Source organism: Perna viridis, chromosome 2 (genome assembly GCF_037379345.1).
Source record: "Perna viridis isolate PV_CMFRI_1.1 ecotype Kerala chromosome 2, ASM3737934v1, whole genome shotgun sequence".
NCBI lineage: Eukaryota > Metazoa > Mollusca > Bivalvia > Mytilida > Mytilidae > Perna > Perna viridis.
The window spans coordinates 62,709,711-62,729,920 of NC_142446.1; the positions used below are offsets into that span (position 1 = coordinate 62,709,711).

Sequence of the window (20,210 nt, forward strand, 5' to 3'; positions counted from 1 at the left end):
TCCAGGGACAAAAAACAGACATGGAAAACAGACACACAAAACAAAAAACAGAATAACTAAAATAATACATACAAAATAACAAAAGTAAATTAACCAGTCGGACTCCACTAAAACTTAGGAGCATAGACCAGGCGCAGGGTAAATGTCCTCTGCTTTTGAATTGAAAGGACTTTAGAAGATGTTTAGTTTACACAGCTTATCGATGAATCAATGTCTCGCTTTTGATAGGTTGCACTGTATTTTCTTAAGTGTATTTTAACATATATTACATTCTATCAACAAAATGTGAAGTCAAAAAGAAAATGTGACCGAAAATTAAGGAACTCAAGAAATAATTTAACAATGTTGGAAAACGGTATATGTTAAACTGGGTAAGTGCGAGGGTATACCAAGATATATATTCCCCTTAAAAACTGTACTCACCTTGGATTAAAGAACGCATTTTCTGGGAATGTGCAATTTTTAGTGGTGTTTTGCCACCATATGTAGAAATAGTAGGATCCGCTCCATATGACAACAGTAATCTCACCAATGGAACAAAGTCGTTATCTACAGCATCATGTATTGGTCTGAAATAAATAAAAACATATTTTTCATAAACTAGATATGACTGGGCTGTGAACTTCTAGTTTTATGGTGTGAAGGATCGAAGCATGAGAATTTATGTCTTGAATTGAAAATTAAACAAGCACTTTCTTTAAAAAAAAATTAGCCGACGCAGTAAAATTTCTTCTTTTTCACTTATAATTTTCTACATTAACACATGGCAGACAATTTCAATTTTCGATACATTTTTTTTCGAACGCAACTAAATTATCAGTATTAGGCCAATTTGCGATCAGGTGACTTGCGTCTCCATGGAAGAGCGTCTTTAAGGTCAAAGGGTAAAAAGCGAAACTATACCAACTGCGTCGGAAAAAAAGTTAGTCTCTTAAATATGGTATGATAATTTATAAGCTGTTTGCGAATGGCGTATTCGGGAAGTCAACACATTTGAAATATTTTTAAACTCATACCAAAAATTGTGTTTCGAAATAAATAGTCTTCACATCCTTTACATCAAGTTGTAAAAACTGCACCAACTTATAAATAATTAAATAATGCTACATATATTTTGGTAGAAGACCATATTTTTTCAATGAAAGTGGAGAGAGCCAGTCATATTATTAGGCAATAACGAAACGACAATTTAACTTGACAAAACCTACCTTATACCGTCCTGTGAAGCACAATTGACAAGGGCACCATAAGATAAAAGCATTCTAGCGATTACCATGTTCCCGCTTACACAGCTTTCATGGAGTGGTGTGTACCCCGCGTTATCACGGACATTGACGTCGACAGTCCCTGTTTGTAGGTAGGACAGAGCAGCATCCTACAACAAAATCATGATATCATGATAAACATTATATTTCTGAAGACAGTATCATCTCTACGTAACCATATCGAAAATTCCGCAAGACATTTCATACCGAAATATGTTTTACTTGAATCGTAATTAATCAATTAGTACAACTACACGTATCTAGACATTGAATTATTCAACTTGCAACTGATGGTATGAATGTACAATAGGTTTCATGGCATATTTTTTTAAACAACTACCAATTTTTGAGAAAGCAATAACGGTCACTAAAAAAAACAGAAATGAAAGCTGTAAACAAAAAGTATGTTCAAAAAAGCCAATTCTTAATACTTAATTCAATTTTAAATAGTCTGGCAATAAATATACTAAGCAGACATGTCTGCTCCTTTACGCAATAGGGTCAAAGTCCAGCTAAGAACCATGCAGGAGATACAGTAACGTTATTGATCAAACATTCGTTGTTCAGAATATTGAAATTCAATAGTGTCATTTTTTATTATCGTTTCATGTGGGGGAAAATCAATCATATGCCGCATCAGTTAAAGGAAGATTAAACCTTATGTTTCCAATACACATTCTGTTACAACTTTCAACCCAAATATTTTTACTAGATAACTGCATATGAAAAATCGTTGCCTTCGATGAATACATGTACCTAACATATACCACATTTCTTCGAAAGGAATAGATCACAAAGTTTGCCTGATTTTTAGGTGGAATGCTACGTAATAGATTCTATCGATCCTCGAGGATAACCTTGCTAAACATTGGTAAGTCAATACGGACAGCTTTCCAAGATCGTTGTAGGATGAAAAATGTCATTATAAAGAAAATTGAGCTGTTTGATAATGGCAAGGCTTAAACATTAAAGCCTCCTAAGAATTACAAAAGTTGTAAGGTGGAAATATTTCTTAATCCAGCAAATCAAAGGAAATTGTTTTTCTCGTGTTTCCTTTTGTTTTATCAGGAATGTTTCCTGTTTCAAAGCGATTAAAGGCACAGTAAGGATATAATAAGAATATAATATGAGTGAAATGCTAAGATGTTGCATATTTTTTTCATTTAACCAATTCAGGTTTAAAATAAGAAAACATCAAGTTTGCAGTTTCCATATATTGTATACAGTTGAACAGGCATTTGTGTTTGTTTTCAGGACAATTTTCTTCATGAACCATGACACAATGTTGAAGTATTTTCTTTGCTATTAAAAATTAAGTTTGGATGTCCAGTCTACCTTCATACAAATCCACGTCACATAGATAAATACCAAAGTTGTTATTTGAGATAAGAATCTAAATCAAGAATTCATTTCAAAAGAGATTTTTGATAAAATCTATATTAAGATGAGATATTACAAAAAGCTAAGGTTGTACATGTAACCAACCGATATGTCCATTATGTAGAGTATGACGCACGTCAAAAATATAAATTGATTTATCACCTGACCGAACCCAAACCATTTGAGAGTTAAAAAGGTATATATCTCCTGTTCTATTTATTGGTCTATCTACTTAAGATGTGATCGACAACCCATATATCACGAAAGAATATCGACTTTTCCAGTGAAAAATGAGCTTCAAAATGATAAAATTTGCGTTCTAAACGCTATTCCATGATATCAGTGTTTTGCTATGTATTGCATTAAATTAGAGAGGTTCTCCTTTTGGATGTTCTAACCCGTAACAGCAAACTGATTAAATTTACTCTCCTTTTATCCGATTCCGTAGAAAAATGTGCATATTGCGGTCTTATCAAATAAAGTTGTACAGAATGGTCAATAAAGCGTCAATATGATATACCCGGTACATGTTAAAATATACATGAGTATTAGTCTTCTACGCGTAAAATGAAAAAAAAACAAGTATATATTATGTGAAAAAAATAAGGTCAGACTTACTTAATTATACATGTATAATATAGATTCGAGAAGTCTCGTACGTGTTCAGACTTGTGTCGAACGTGTTTACAATTGAAATAATTGAACATTTACGAATCCGGAAAAACCTAGCATTAATGTATAACTTCATTTGGTTCTAAGCTCGTATAAAATATTGATTTTTTTTTCAACGGGTGAGAACATTGATGTTACAGTTAAATCCGTCTAAACCAAACTCAGTAAACTGATCATCTGTCTACACTAGACACTTCTTTGAATCCATTCCCGTCAATTTAAAAGTATTTTGAATCTAAGTAAACCAGACACCTAGGTAAACCGAATCAATTCCTACAGTCCAAAAGGGATTTGGTTTCAATGTAATAGACAAAGTTTAGCACAAACATAGATTTCGCTTTGTAGGCAATACTTTAAAGCCCTGTAAGATAAAATCGGTTAAATACCGGTATTATCGGTAATATTTCTCTTTCACATGCATAGACGAAAGCGTATTACATAATATTGGTAATTAAAAGAATATTGGTTCAGCGTAGAGCTTTATGCCTTGAACGAATCCGTTTTTACTAAAAGATAAACGGATCCTTTATAGAAAAAATAATATGGCTGACAGTTCCAACATTAACAAGACGTAATTATAATTTGGAATTGCATAATGTTGAAAGTTGTGCATGTTTCGTAAACAAATACATTTCAAACGCAAAGTGGCAGCGAAAATGAATAAGTGACAATGCCTTACTTTAATATGAACATACTTTTAGTTTTTACAGTGACAGTACCATCTTTTTTCGTGAAAAGATTTCAGTTTTTGTGAAAAGGAGCAAATGTTTGCTTTAAACCCCCGTTTTTTTATAATTTTTCGGATCGGCTCCCCTTGATTTAAGATTTCTGGATCCTTCCCGGCCTGAACTACAGATCATTTAATGACTGGTACATTTGTAAATGTTTTACACAATGGACAAATTAATGCATGTATATTATATTACAGACACTTTGATATATTGTCTGTATCTACATCGTACGGTAGTCTAGCCATTAACCAAAATACACGTACTTTCTCAATGTTTCTACGTGATTTGGATACGAATTGATGTTTACTATAACAAACAACCTTTGCACAGAAAAGTGAATATTCTTATTAGCATTTTATAAAGGAACGAATCAATTATATGCATCGACTAACACCAGTAAACACATGCACAAGCAACAAATTTCGGTCGATTTGAACTGATGTTTTTATATCGCATGTATTCTAAACTTTTATGGAGTATTTTCTCCTCTTAAAAATAATAACCATACTCATGTCTGATTTTTTAGCTAACATGACAAGAAAATTGTGCATAAAAATGTCGAAAAAAATAGAGCACTTTTTATTAGCTGTGATCCAATGAAAATAGGTACAAATGAATAACTCATTATTAAAAATACAAAACCTAAGAGAGTGGTACCGCACCAAATAATAAATTTGATGGATTATTCTTAATGAAAACATCTCTACATCGAGCATGACTTACACTGCGGTTTACCAGTGTCAGAGGTATGAATTGCAAACAGAAAATTATCATATCTGTATTCATTACCTGTACATAGTGAAAACATAACAGAGAAAAAATATTATTTGTTATATATATCCCACTATGATTGTAAGAATCTGGCCCATTGATTGGTGGTTACATTGATTGTGGTTACAGCCCTATGTCAGACGTCTCATGCATTTAAAGAAGATCACATATGTCCAGTCGAGCAGACCCTGCTAACCTTGAGCTCGATTTTTACTCTGCTAGCCTAAAGAAGCAACACCTTTCTAGTGCGTATTATTCTAATTCCAAGCAAATCAGTCGCTTACTACATCTTTGGCAGAGAAGCAATGACTACCAATTTTGTTAAGTCTTTGGTGTAAGTCGGCCGGCGATCGAACCTTTGATCGCGTCGAGCACACCTGGATCACCGATACCTGTCTGAGAGTTCAAGAGGAGCAGATTCGTCACTTGGTACATATCGGAAATGTACGTTGTAGGTTGAAAACAACTGTCAGACTTAAACAAACCAAATGTGACATACCGGTAAACCTAGAACATTACTACATCTAATAAAGCCAAAATAGGGTATATGTACATGTATAACCTACCTCGCGGCCCATCCTAGCAGCTCTGTGAAGTACTGTTTCCCCTGTGTCTTTACATACACTTAGTTTTTTTACTTCCGGTAGGGATGGAATCAACGGGGTTGGTATATAGGAATCATACGATTCGTTAGGATCAAAGTCATACTGAGAGTACTCTTGTGGATACGGCTGCAAACAAAAACAAAATATCAGAAATAAGTTTCGCTGTCATGCACAAAATACAAACGAAGCTTAACTTTTTCGAGAATTTGTTGGTTTTCACGTCCAAAGAAGGAGCTTATTTATAGAATAAAAACTTCTTGCTGAAAGGTGTTAGAAACGTCTTATGTTAGTTTCATACATGAACCAGTCGTTTCATCAAAAAAAGATGACTTTTAGCCTAATTGTTCAATTAAAGCTGCTTTTGCTCATGCTTGACCATGTCAATATTACTACTCCAAATATCGTTAACACATCAAACTTACTTCATAGCCAGGTATATGGAGCCCTTCTTGTGTACCTTCTACACAATATAGTTGTTCCTGGTACTGCGTAATTAATTTAGTGGGTGCGGAAACAGTCTTCCTCAAACCATAACGTATTTTCCCGCGCTTTCTCATTTTACGCTTGAGTCTCCTTTGTTCCTGAGGCTTGAACAGTATTTTCATACTGACTCCTTTACTCTTGCCATTCCGTAATGTTGTACTTGTGTTCTTGATCTCCCACGTCCCACTGTTGTCGCCGTCGGCCGTCGAAGCACTGGTATCCAGTTGTTCTTGACCGGGTTCTCCGAAGTGCTCCTTTTCAGGAGAACTTGAAATAGCATCACTATTGGTTTTCGCCCTTGTTGCAATTCGTTTAGTAAATCTTCTGACACGCTGGCGATTCCGGAACGCTTTTCTATTTTCATCCCGCCACAGTTCTTTCTCGTAGGCGGCATTTCTATGGTAACGCCTTCTTCTTACTGTAAACAAGATATAACTTCAATTCCATTACGAAATTAAAAAAAAAAAACAGTAACACCAGAGGCAGATTCAGAAATTGTGAAAAAGGGGGTTCCAGGCTATTTGCTCATTTTTGCCAAAATTCTGCATGGAATCAACAAATTATTTCAACAAACGGGGGCCCCAACCCCGGCACTTTCCCTATGAAACGAGTACTGGTAACAAAGTGGCATTTCGTTCACAGTGATGTATATATACATAAGAATATAACATGCCTGTGCATATAAAAGAATTTAATATGAAAAGGCTAACCTTTATAACAAAAAGGAGATGATAAAATCTACATGTAAGTTCCTACAATAGTTACATATAATGCCATGTAATATAAAACCACTTCCTTCCGTTAAAATACATTTTGTGTATTTGTAATGTATATAAAAGTTCCCTATGAAACTCAGTTCCTGGGTTAATACACTAATCACTATATATATATTATATATCCTAATATGGAACATTTACATGCTGACTATATAATGAACTCTGGACTTTTAAATGAAAAGGTTCATTTAATCAAACCGAGAAGTAATTAAATTGTGTTTTATCTATATATTCAACCTTTTAGATAACACTTTGAAGATTAATACATGCATATTTCGAAAGCACATTTTTGAGAACGAGGACATATCAAATTTAACTTAAAAACAAAAATAGCACCAATGAGACATTCTAGCGAATTTTTACCAGTATCAACGGCACGGTGCCCCTCCATTTTAATAATTTATTTTATACCTGGCTTCCTTCTGGTTCGCGACTCTAAAACTTGTGGTTTGAAATCGATAAATCCATTTGGATATTTCGACAGCGACAATCGTTTCCGATTCCGTCCAAATTTTAATGAATCTGCTCCTAAAATAAAAGCACATTGATAGTAGGTGTCGAAGTTGATGAAGTAGATCACCTTCATCTATGATACGTGTACTTTTATTAAGGAGTCAGCTGTCCCGACATATATAATCAACCAATAGATAATACATGTACATCTAAGTACATTTAAGTGTTTAAGGTCCTCATGTTACTGATTTCTGTCCAATATTAAAGATCAAGCAAAGCATTGATATGGGAATCGAATTTGCAGTGTTCCTAAGGATGAATCAATATATAAAAAAAACATGTCTGAATAATTTACAGTTTATGAGCAACTCTGCAGGTGTTTCTAAAACAGCAGAGTACACTTACCCTACCGGTATACCTAATCCATGCTCCCAGTTTTTAGTGGATCCTAGTTGCTTATTTACTTTTGTTTCTTTGTACATGTAAGAACATGATATATGTGTTATTTCATTTTCTTTTTTGTGTGTATCAGTTTTTCTTCTCTAGTCTTCATTCTTTGATTATATTCTTTTAATTTCTGCTCGAATACACCACAACAATGTACACGAAAATTACATATAAGAAAACTACTGAAGATATCATGGGTTCCGTTTTCAGACACAGCTACCGTAACTAAGTACATGCCACTACTTTGACCGTAAAGATGCGGACATGTTTTATTTTCATGTTTTCTATATGTTTGGATAAATGTTAAATGAGGAGGTTAAATGAGTTAGCATGTACTACTTCAGAAATTTACCTGATAAACGTCTCTCTGTGTTTCTTTCTCTAATTCGCTTGCGGATTTCATCTGCCTGTAGATGTAGATAGTATTTCTTTACGGAAACATTTATATTTATTAACTTAAAGCTACATGCTCATGTAAACGTAGACAAGTGTTCGTACGTTATGCGTATATTAAACCTTTACTCTGCTGAATGTATACCTGTATTCTTGTTTTTGAACTACCAAACGTACGGATATAAAATTGTATACAAGCTAGTCCAATTTAATGAGCAAACGCGAAAATAACATTGAAATAAGTCTATTTTATGACATATAAACTGCGTTTTAAGAGATCCCAAATGCAAATATAAATTTCTTTCAATTAGTTCAATCTTTGTATTAAATATAGGCTTAAAACATTGATTGATAGTTCCTAGTAATAAGGTTAACAAACGTTTAATCTATCCAGCATACCTTTCTCTTTGTATTAGAAATGACCAGTTTTCTCTGAGGCTGCTTCTTCGTATCTTTAGACTTGGATCTCTATAGAAATATAATCACAAAGGAAAGGTTTCAATCTAGTCGTAATGATATCACAAATATACATGTAACATTAAGAAATAAATCGTCTGAATAAAGCAATTACAAAAGATCGACTTAGCATTGAATATCGAATTCGTTCAATTGCATTTTAATCTTTTCGTTATAAATGTTCTTACGCGTAGTTGCAGTGGTTCTGCAAATCATTCTTTTAAATTGATTACAAACAGAATTCGTTTAGTTTTACTTTCAAAGCATTTGTTTTAATCCAATTTTAAGCCAAGACAGCGTAATTTATAAGTTAGAATACGGTTTAAAAAACAATGGAAGTATTTGTCTCTTAAGAACCATACAAAAGCAGATAATACAAGATTCTTCAATAAAATTCGAATTATACAGTTTTTACTGTTTTATCTGAATAAGCCTAAAATACACTCACCAAGCATGGGGAATATTTTTGATTATCTTCAAGTGATTCATGCTCTTTGACATTTTGTAATGGAGTTTTTGGAAATAGCTCAGACATCTGCTCTTTGTTACATGTATGAAACTTTCCCCTTTTACTCTTAGTCTTTTGCGTTATCGTTTCACCGGTAAAATCTTTTGAAAACTCTAGTTTAGATTTCCGTATATCGGCCGTATCTTGCCGTTTTTGAATCGCTGAATCCATTCGATATGCATGAATAGCTTGAGGCACCGGTGCTGACACAAATTGTTTCAGATCGTAAGAACTATCCTTCTCCGATTCTGGATTCCGGTCTTCTTCGACAGGACATTTACCATGTACCATCGGAGCAACATTAGCGACAGGGATCTTTTTGTATGACGTTTTCGGTCTTTGTGGGAAACTTGATTGTGGCTGTATAGAATAGTCCTGTTTCTGATTAGTTGGATTTGCCGGTTCCTCGAATGTGTTTTTAATTTGAATCTTATTATTTGGTGAAATCCTTTGTTTGCGTTTGTTCCCTTGGGATGATGCAATGTCAAGAGTGGGCGGTTCTCGCATTAATGGTGAAACTTTTGGAGCAGGAAGTTTTTGCTGAGGACTTAAAGTTGGCATTTTAGGAGATTCTGGTGATATGAAGACCGCGTTCTCCTGAGATCGAGGCACATTACCAGGGTTCTTAATTTGATGTGCATCACTTTGGGGCACCGGTGGGGGTGCTCTAGGTTCATCAAGAATATGTTTCATTGATTCATCGTTTCTAAAAGCATTCATTATAATGTGTTTCTTAGAAAATGGTTTTGGTTTGTGGTCTGTTTTTGTTTCCGTTGCATTAGATAGTGGAATGGAAATTTCTAACGGGTTATTCACTTCTTGTGTCGGAGCAGTAAGTTTCGTGGTGATATCATTTTCAGTTGTTTTAGCACTAACTTGTTCTTCAATTTTCTCCTCAGATTTATACGAGCTTTGCTTCAGTTGCTCCGGATTCCAGAGTCTTGGCCGAGGATTTCGGATAACAGTTTGACATTCGCTTACACTAGTTCTATCAATCTTTGCGCTAGTTCCTAATACGATAGACCTACTTTGCGTTGTATTTTGTGCTTTGGGAAGATTTGTTGCCATAGAAACCGGTGTTCTAGAAACATGTTTGCTGGACGGAGATTTTCTGTTTGAGATCACGTTTGAAGAGGTCGACATGTAGTTACAACGTGGAGAGGACGATGGCGGATAATTCATATTTGAAATACGAGCGTTTTTCATTTCAACTTGTCTGCGAATTTGCATGTCTTGGGAAACGCATGTATTACTTGCCACATACGATCGGGCAACGGAATGGGGGAAATCTGCAGGAGACGGCATATTGTTTGTGCTATCCGGACTGCAACATTCTTGAGGCTGCTTGAACTGAAGCCCACTTGACAAGACGCTTGGTCGATTATGATGTAATGATTGAGATCTTGACGTAACAAAGCCATGTGAAGACGAATATGTTGCCGACACTGCGGGATTATGGCGAACGTATTCATATGAACCATGAGGAGACCGAGTTCCGGTGTATTTCGATGTTGCCATAGTTGGCATTGCTTTCTGAGCCTGAGCCATCAACTGATAATGTGCAGAATCTACAGATTTTGATGAAGATGACGAACCATTATGAATGTTTGTCATCATTTCTGTCCGTGGATTAAAATATTGCGCATGCTCTTTGTACACTTGCTGTCTATCTTTTTGAACACTACCAGGATACATATGATATTTAGACACTTCCTGTGCTTGTGGATGATTAACTCTATGAGTACTACTATATGAATGATGATGTACTTTTGATGCTTCAGATGGGAATGACTGTACATTAGATGATGGATACTGCCGCGAGTAAGTTTGTTGCGGGTAACCATGTCGCACGTCTGTTTGATCAGCTGGGTATCGTTTAGCACAATGTTGTATTGTCTGAACGTTTTGAACGTGTTGTTTCGGAACATTATAGTCTTGCTTCATAAGCGAATGATCAACATGTTGAACATGTCTAGTTTGAGAGTATTCCCGCTTTGCAGTTACGTGGTCGACACTCTGATGCAGACGGTCGACGTTTGTCATATACTGTTGACTATGTAGAGACGGTGCGTCTGCTATTCCATGTTGCACATGAACTTGTTGATCACGTGATCGACCGTGAACTCTTTCTAGAGAAGGTAAACACATTTTCTTTCCAGCATGTCCAAAATGCTGCACCTGCAGCGTAGAGTCGGCGCACCTTTTTCTCGTCTTTAAAGATAGATCTAGTGGACTGTCTGCTTGACGAGTTGACCCGGGAGGTCTCAACGTTGACAGATCTAAAGGATACCCTCCACTAACAACAACCTCATCCAAACTTTCATTGTTTAAATCCTCAATTTTTGTCTGGGGGATCGTTGACGGGGGAGGTGGAGGGGCAGGTTTTGGTTGCCAAACCTTTCCTCTTGCCAGACCAGGATTTTGTGCGGCCCACTGGTCTTGGAAATGCGTCACCGAAGGGGTCCATCTAGTAACTCCCGTCGGTATGTTATTATTCATCTAAAATTAAAAAGAGAAACGAGTTGAAAATTAATCTTCCGATGCGAAATGTTTTCTGCTAATAAGGAATTCTTGCGTAAATGACTACAAAATATTTTAACCTACACATTAACGTGATTCGCTCGTCACGCACTTATTATCAAACTGCTAAACGTTCTAAAAATATTCTAACATTCTACACATTGGGAAGTGTTTTGGTAATGTTGCTTATGACAGCTTTGCCTTAAAATCCTTAAAATGTTTTACAAAAAGAAGGATAAAGACAACCACGTACACATGTATGTGGTCAGCAATGTCAACAAAATCAAAAATAGCCAAAATGACAACAGAAAGTAGCATTCACAGTAAACGGCCCTTCAAGCGTTTCTAGGAATGCCATCTTTGATTCACATGTAAGTAACTTCGACGTTATGCGTTTGTTCAAACAATCGTTCGCTGACCTTTATACCAAAGCACAAAAAGTCACAACATGTATTTCTATAAATATCATCACATTATATGGCCGCAGGTAACTTCGCGTACCTAAATAAAACGCTTTATTACAACATGTTTTCATACAACTGATTATTCTAATCTATTTGCATTTAATACATTTGTAGTACTCTAAGGAAGATGGAATTCAGTGCGGATAAGTTATCTTTAGAATAGCAAAAATAAACACGCTAGTCATTGACCCTTGGTGAGAAACTTCAGTGCGGATTTAAGTTAATTTCAAAATAGTAAATAAAGATGTTTCGCCGGGCACAGCTTGATAAGACCGCAGAAGTCGATCCTCAAACAGTTGGGCAAGTATGGACACACTATTTCAACCTGAAAAAGCTTTAGAATTGTTTTGCGTTTAGATATTTGACACAGGATAAGAGTTTGACAAGAATCAAAGTGGCCCCACATTGGTCTTTAATTCCTAAAAGGTGCCAGTCACAATTAACCTTACTTTTTGGTAGGTCATTTTGTAGTACAATTTCAACGAGATCCATTCTCTTATACTGAAGTTGTCATTCAGAAATCAGAAACATATGTGTTCATGTTTCTGGCTCCTTTGCAAGAAACTTAATTCTCAATTAGCTCAAGTTACAGTCCCCTTAATCATTCGGTTCAAATCTTAATCCCCCAAATCAATCCCGGTATTGAATATTTTGGAACAATATCATAGACATATAAAAAAAAACTTATTTTGACCCTTTTTGGCCTCTACTTCTACAACGGTTGGGCCATAACCTCAAAAACCAATACCAACCTTGTTGTTTGGGACATTCGAGTTAAAATATGATAAATATCAACCGACTAATATTAAAGTTATCGCACGAAAACCAAGTGTCTACAGACGACGAAAAAAAAATCACATGTATTATCAATTCACAATATAACAAGATCGAGAACCAAATATGGATTAGTACTCAATCACAATTACAATACTAAAATAGAAAGTCATTAATAACACATTAGTAGTAAATCCCTTTAAGATCAAGTTTCGTGCTCGGTGGTAAAGGCTTGACACACAATACATCAAGGACTCTTCAACACAGTATAATGCCCAATTACATAATCAAAAACATACATTTTATAAGAGCATGCATGCACACGTACTTGTATCAAAATTATATACATATATATGAAAAAAAGTCGTTCAACATTACGACGACCAATCCTGTAGTATGGTATGTTTCACAGGCGCACAAAATAGTCTGGATTACTAGAAGTTCAACGATCCATTTCATCCAACTTCTAGCTTTAGGTCAACTGGAACTCATAATATATGTAAATGTTTAGATTTCCCAGGTCATTCACCAAAGGTTTGTCGTGTTCAATGACGGTATAACTACACAGAATAATCAATAATAACGCTAATATAGACGATTAACACTTGACTAGGGAAAAAGTTAAATCGTAGAAATTTCAATCGTCGGAATGTTAAGAATCACATCTGGATCCGAAGCCCCCACCTTATGCTAGAACAGTTAGGTGGAGAAGATTTAAAAAGGAAATAACTGGAATGTCCTACATTAGGCCAGTCAGTCCCCATTTTTAATATTAGAATTCACTTAAGATGTATTACAGTGTAAGAAAGTATTACATTGTGTATCGTGCCTAATCGATTTATCAAAATTTCTATTGAAAGGCGGTAACGCTTTATATTTTGTTGGATTCACTTGGAAGTGCAAGCATTTTTGCTCACTTTATAGTTAGTTATACAGGTACATTAAAGCTGCATTATCTGCAAAATTTGTTCAGTTTTGATTCTACAGAATTTTCCTGATTCAATGAAATAAGTTTGTAGTAATGCAATTGAAGCAATAAATGTCGATAATACCTACAGAATATTGTGAAAACAACGTTTTTTTAATCAGAGAAGATCGATAGCTCTGATCTAATTATTTTTTGTCATTGCTTCCGAAGATTGCCGACAGGTCATTCACCAGGGTTAAAATACTTTAACTTTTGTAAAACAAATAACAATAACGGATACACAGGTGAGCACGTGTCTTGTTTTCATTTCATTTAATCTATTTCTTTATTAGTTATCAAATAAATAATGATCATATTTGAGCCGCATTATATCACAATACATCAACTGCAAAAGGATCCTTACATTATATTCGAACTTTTTTTCTTTTACGGCTTGAGTCCGTCGGTCTCCCTAGCCGTTGAATAACCACTTTCGCTTTGCAATCAGATTTGTTATTAAAGAAGCAACCCTTATAGCACATGCGCGTATTAAAATCACCAGAAGTCACATGCATACGAACTTATCTAGGTCGATTTTTTTGTCTTCTAAGACAATAAAAAATATAGACACCTATTTCATGTATTTGATGCATTTTACTTGTGGATATCAAATGAAATTGTACAAGAAAAGTACAATTTAGTGGTAATAATTAAGTTAAGACATATTTCAACAGAAACAAAAATTTACGAAAATGACAATTAATGCAGCTAAGCATGTGTTTAAACGTTGACCAAGTAACTTATTTTGGCTTAGCAAGTGCTTCCAGTATCAGATATACTGTAATACAAATACTTTCGTAGCCTATTAATGTAGTCTGATACTCCCACACGCAACAGCAAAGCTGCATGTATATGTAAGCACATGTATGTATCAAAACCCACATAATTGCATGTACTTAGCGAAAAGTTCGGGAAGCGAGATATATATATATATATATTAGTTGGGTTAAATGATACTGAACAACCTGCAAAAACAACAACGACGTGAACGACCTACCCATATTACAAAGTAATATCGCCATCTAATGATTACAAACCTTATTAGAATTGATAAAAATACACAAACGCCTTTTCAATCTATATAGAAAACAAAATTTACTAACTACCAGTGTTTATCATCCTAGCAGATTATGCATGTAGCATTGCAGGTGGTTCCATTTAACAAATTACCCCACGTTTATCGCCTCAATAGATACCGCCCTTTTCCAGTCCTTACTTACATATTTTATCAGTGTTTACCCGAAACACACTTTATAAAGATTTCAACTAACACCTCCACTTACCTTCGTCAAGTAGTTCGGCTAGAAAATAAACGTGTAATTCATCTGTTTATTACAGCTGTTAGAGACATTATTTGTACATAATGCACTGAATGAACTTCCACATAAGATTTAAAAGTTTCTTGTGTAATGTTATATTTGTAACGGTAACGTTTAACGGTAAATAGTCGTAGACCCGTGTACAAATTTTCGCTATGGGTCACATGTGCTTAAAGTAGGCCGGTCTACCTATAAATGACCCACCGTTGAAAAGCGAACACACCCGCGATGACACATGTGCGAATAGATTATATTACACAAGGTCTAGATAGAGTCCGTGTACAAATAAATAGTGTGCATACCACAATACTCTCGTCGACGATTTAAAGTTTCTTGTCTTTTGTTCCAAATATTCACTTATCTAATACCGTTAAATTGCCCATGAAGTCAGTACTTCTATTAGACAGACAGATCGAATTACATGTACTTAGAAGTACTAAAATTAAGCTTCTATACGCACGTTTTAAAGCGCCTTAAAATGTTTACATTTATGTTAATGTTTACAAATTAGATATTTAGGCAAAATATATCACAAAAGTAATGTACCACTAATACAAAGCGTTCAAGGCTTGTCGTGTTTCATATAATTTTGTCATGTTTTAGAACTTAAGTCTTATTTCATTATCATATGAAAAACAGATTTAAGGTCGAGCAAAAAATCAATGCTATCCACGAACCAAACATCAGAGCAGTCTCTGTCGTCATATTGACCCAGTCTACACAATTATATTAAATGTCGTGGTATGTTGGTTTGTCAGCTTTATGTTTCCAGGAAACTCTAAAAATGAAACTCTTGTTTTAGCAGTTTTTAGTAACAATTTCATTACGTTAAACAATTTCGGGATCATTTTCTTCTATTTTGAGAGATGGTCGACACATTTGTTTGTATTTAGCTCTTATCAGCAATTAAATCGAACACCACAATAGCATTCCTAATTTTAGATCAGTATAGTTTCATCTTTTTTTACCTTCCTCGTTTTGCGTAATTTAGATTATTAAAACATCTGTTACATTTCATATCTCACGTATTTTATTGATTCAATGTAAATTTGTATTTTAACGTCGACAACAAATTTATATATTTCTTACATTTCATTTTTGAAATTCAATTCACGTACGGTACATTGTATAATACACGTAAAACAGCTATTTACAAGTTTAAGGCAAAACAAACATATGGTTGTCAAAATGTTCCATCGATAATAATGTAATCGATGTAAATACTCAAATCTTTAAAAAGAAAGATGTTGGGAAAATATTTGGAAGGTGTAACAGACGTTAAACATTATGATTAATCAAAATCCTTCGAAGTATTATCAAAATCCAATCATCTGGCTGCATTACTACTTGTGTTTCCGGTAAAAAGATTATTTTCGACGTCGAACTGATGTCACTTTCTTTAGGTGGGGACTAAAAAGAAGTAGACCACCGTTGCATTCTTTACTTTGTAAATATTCATACGAGTTTCTCAATCATTCTTATTTTGTTCTGACTATACTAAGTCAAAAATGAAAAAAATATATCCATATAAAAACACTGTTACACTTCTTATAATAAAAATTGCAAATAACACATAATACATAATTATGAACACGTGACTTAAACCCCAATAATTTATCGGAAAACGAGTACTAGTACTATCTTTGCTACATATTTTACTATCATCATGATGTTAACAAGAGTTAAAAACCGAACACAAATATCTGCCAGATATTTACACGAAGCAGTCCTTAAATGGCGACATCAATTTATTCTCGTTTTGTGAAGTGGAATACATCGTAAAACATTTTACTACTGACACAAGATATAGATCATTATTATTATGCAATAGTTATATAAATTGCCAGTGTAGACGACGTTTGGTTCTTTCGTATATAAATCCTACTAATTCCATGAATACCGTTATCTGCTGTGCGCATATAAAATGTTTGATTCATGTCTAAAGATTTCCTCCATTATTTTTTACAAAATTGGATAGAACATTACGAAAAGAGGCGGAGGCGGAAACAGCGAATATAAATCAGACAGTAACCCAACCAGTCTGCGGAAACAAAAAAACAAAACAAAAAAAAACTCAAGAAAACAAGAAACAAGAAATCTTTCGGAAAACGAAACATTTTGATTTAAAAAAAAAACAATTCTTGATTTACAAAACGGAAACAATTCGAAATGGTAAATTTGTTGACCTATTAGTATCAAATGTCGTAATTTCCGCTACACAGTGTTATACAACACACCGACCTCGCTTGCAACCTCGTTTAAAATCTTTTGGTCAAAATTACCTAATAAAGAACTTAATATAAAGAAAACTTATTGGGGAAACCAATGATTTTCCCAACACACATACACAAAACAAATCTTTAATAGTTCATAAAACAATTAATTGAAATCCATTAGCATAGCGACCTTCAAACCTTTAAAAGTCGAACACGGGTCTAATTTCTCGTGATAACATTTTTACGACAACTGTTTCAGCAGCCAACGTGGACATATCTAGAGTAGATATAGATTATTACAAAAATGAGAACTAACAACTAAGCTTTATGCGACGAACAAAAGTAATTATAAATGTCATATATTTGACGTCAGATATTTAAATAGCATTACCCACGGAAGGATTTATATCACTTGTATTTGACATTTGTAAAGACCATGCATGTAGCTTTAAAGCTGATGTACATGTAAGTGTGGATAAATCTGCATTCAGTTCAAAAGTAGTTTTTAAATTCAACAGAAATAATAAATCGGTTAATAGTTCAGGCAATAATAAAATAATAATAGTACTCTCGTTTCCTACTACCAGCAAAAGAGTAATCAAGGGAACCAAGATTATAGTGGAAATCATGAGAATGTAATCCAGGGACAAATACCAGACATAGAAAACAGACACACACAACAAAGAACATAAATCAACTTAAATAGTACATACAAAGTAACAAAAGTAAATGAGCAACTCGCACTCCACTAAAAATGGTAGCATGGACCAGGTGTACCAGTAGGATAAGCGTCCTCTGCTTTTCTAGAAATACCCGTCGAGTTGCTCATAAAAAGTCAAGTCCGGGGAAGAGGAAAGGAAAACTATCACACGTTGAACAAATCAGTTTTCATGGCGCAGATGGATGCACCGTAACGATCCACGAGTTCATGATAACGACCATAAAATTTCTGTAGTGATGACTTCAATCTTGTATGAATATAAACCTGTTCCAGAAGCCTAATTGTGAGAAGTCTAGTGCGATACAAAAAAAAAAATAAATAAAATAAAAAATAGGGTAGTTATACATGCTGTTAGAGAAATTATTTATTTTTTTCAAAAAAACACATAACATTGTGTCAACGGGTAAACAATCTCGAATGTACCAGGTGTAACGGTGCTTGATCAAAAACTGTCATACAATGTGCATGGTAGACACAAAAACAAAAGTAAGATAGGTAATGTAACAGAAAACAGACCAAAACGTTTTTTAGCCTTATACAGTGTTGGTAAAAGATGTTCGACGTTTTTTACCTCAGATAATAGGTAGTCATATTGAAATGGCAGTCTTTTTGAGTTTTACTAACTACATGCAGTACTTAAAAAATCAATTTGTTAGCGTTAAAATTCATAGATGAGTGAAGAAAATAAGATGACAATATGTTACCTGGAACTGTAACAACAAAAAACGCTACAGCTTTGAAGCATTCATAGAAAAATCGTATTTTGATTATAGATAAAACGAACGCTTTTGATATTGCATGTACTAGTACAATACTCCAGCTGTTCACGAAAAAGATATGAAGTATTAATGAGTATCTGTACCATTATATATTGACCATTCAAAACATCAACAAAGCTGTCATTAGAAATGTTTATTCAAAGTGAGATCAAGCAAAAATAAAACCAGTATTAACAGAGAGAGAAAGAGCTATTATAACACACAAAAATTATACTAATTCTATACATATACCCAACAGCATGGACACTACAAACGGAATTGTAACTTCAGTTGTAAAAGGTAAAGAAGCAACCACGAAGTCTATGGTTAAAATAAAATACATTAATAGGCGTCTATTGTGTGCATTCGAAGGCGTCCTCTACTGATTTGTTTTCTTGACATTCGTTGAGCGTCTTATCAATCGCGGCATAATTACATTCGTCACTAAAGCAGAAGCTAGGCAACAGTCCAAAGTACAATGTACCCCTGAACCGCTCATTTCATATCGATTATTACAAACTACTGTGTCTTTTAATGGAGGGAATTTCTGATGCCTACTAAACTAATGTACTTACATGTTCTTCAGAAGAAAGTCAGTGATGGTGATTTGATAGTCTACACACACAGTATGACAATGTAATTAAACACAATAGTCCAGTTTATCCACCAATGCTTCTAGATTAGATCTAGTTCAATAACCATTTTTTTTTTAATTACGTCCTCGTTAAACCATTTAAAAAAATGTGAAATAAAAGCGGATTTTATGTTTATACATGTAACTTCCGGTATGATACCAGTAACTTAGTTTAGGTTGGTGACGTAGTTATTTTTACCACTGCTATCATTCTAATCTTTCCTTAATTTCCAAAAACTTCGTCAACGGTTATTTTCGTAGAAAATGTCTGAAACAGTCATACAAAAGTAAAGTATTTAATCAGCAGTCTTTATAAATATCCGACAGGAAGTGATTCATACATAACAAACATGTACCCTCCTAATTCACGTCTATGTTCTAATTCATAAACAACTACAGACTCAATAACCAGTCTTTTGACATGAAGAATACATGTATAGAGATTTTGTATGAAATTGGCACTTTGAGAGAGCTTTCTTGATCTGTTTATGGGAATTGGAGATGCATATCCAAGTCTCAAAAAACCCTTCGTTACAAATATAGTATATGTAGACCGAAAAGCATCATTTATTCGTTTTTTTTTCACACCACGAATCACCTCCACTGTAGACACAGTCCGAAATTTCAATAATTGGTACTTCATTTAATTTCAATGGCTGTGCATGTACGTACACTAGTGTACTACTACACGTTTCTAATTTCATGTACAACATGTTTTATTTTATTTCTGACAATAAAGTATGTAAAGAGAATGACAGAAAATTTTACTGATGTTGAATATAAAAACAAAATGTCATAGGCACTATCACAGTCGAACTGCATATTTGAAATAAGACATCCTGTGGAAAAAATACGATTGACAGACAAACCCTGAGGGGAAAAATCCCGGAACAACAT

The 20,210-nt window shown here is 34.3% G+C and overlaps 1 protein-coding gene across 6 annotated transcripts in view; it reads right to left on the reverse strand.

Moving 5' to 3' along the window:
* LOC148626396 (uncharacterized) overlaps window positions 1-20,210 on the reverse strand; it is a 38,134-nt gene that overhangs the window by 7,603 nt on the left and 10,321 nt on the right. For 4 of the 6 annotated variants that reach the window (XM_088570355.1, XM_088570356.1, XM_088570359.1 and 1 more), the window contains exons 2-9: window positions 8,881-11,439; window positions 8,376-8,444; window positions 7,936-7,990; window positions 7,095-7,211; window positions 5,847-6,325; window positions 5,386-5,550; window positions 1,209-1,375; window positions 424-569 (exon numbers count right to left, since the gene is read on the reverse strand). In XM_088570355.1, coding sequence (XP_088426481.1) covers window positions 424-569; window positions 1,209-1,375; window positions 5,386-5,550; window positions 5,847-6,325; window positions 7,095-7,211; window positions 7,936-7,990; window positions 8,376-8,444; window positions 8,881-11,439 — 3,757 coding nt within the window. Of the gene's footprint in view, window positions 1-423; window positions 570-1,208; window positions 1,376-5,385; window positions 5,551-5,846; window positions 6,326-7,094; window positions 7,212-7,935; window positions 7,991-8,375; window positions 8,445-8,880; window positions 11,440-14,948; window positions 15,185-19,254; window positions 19,570-20,210 lie in introns of those variants that run through there. The other 2 variants (XM_088570358.1, XM_088570357.1) reach the window with 2 other exon arrangements.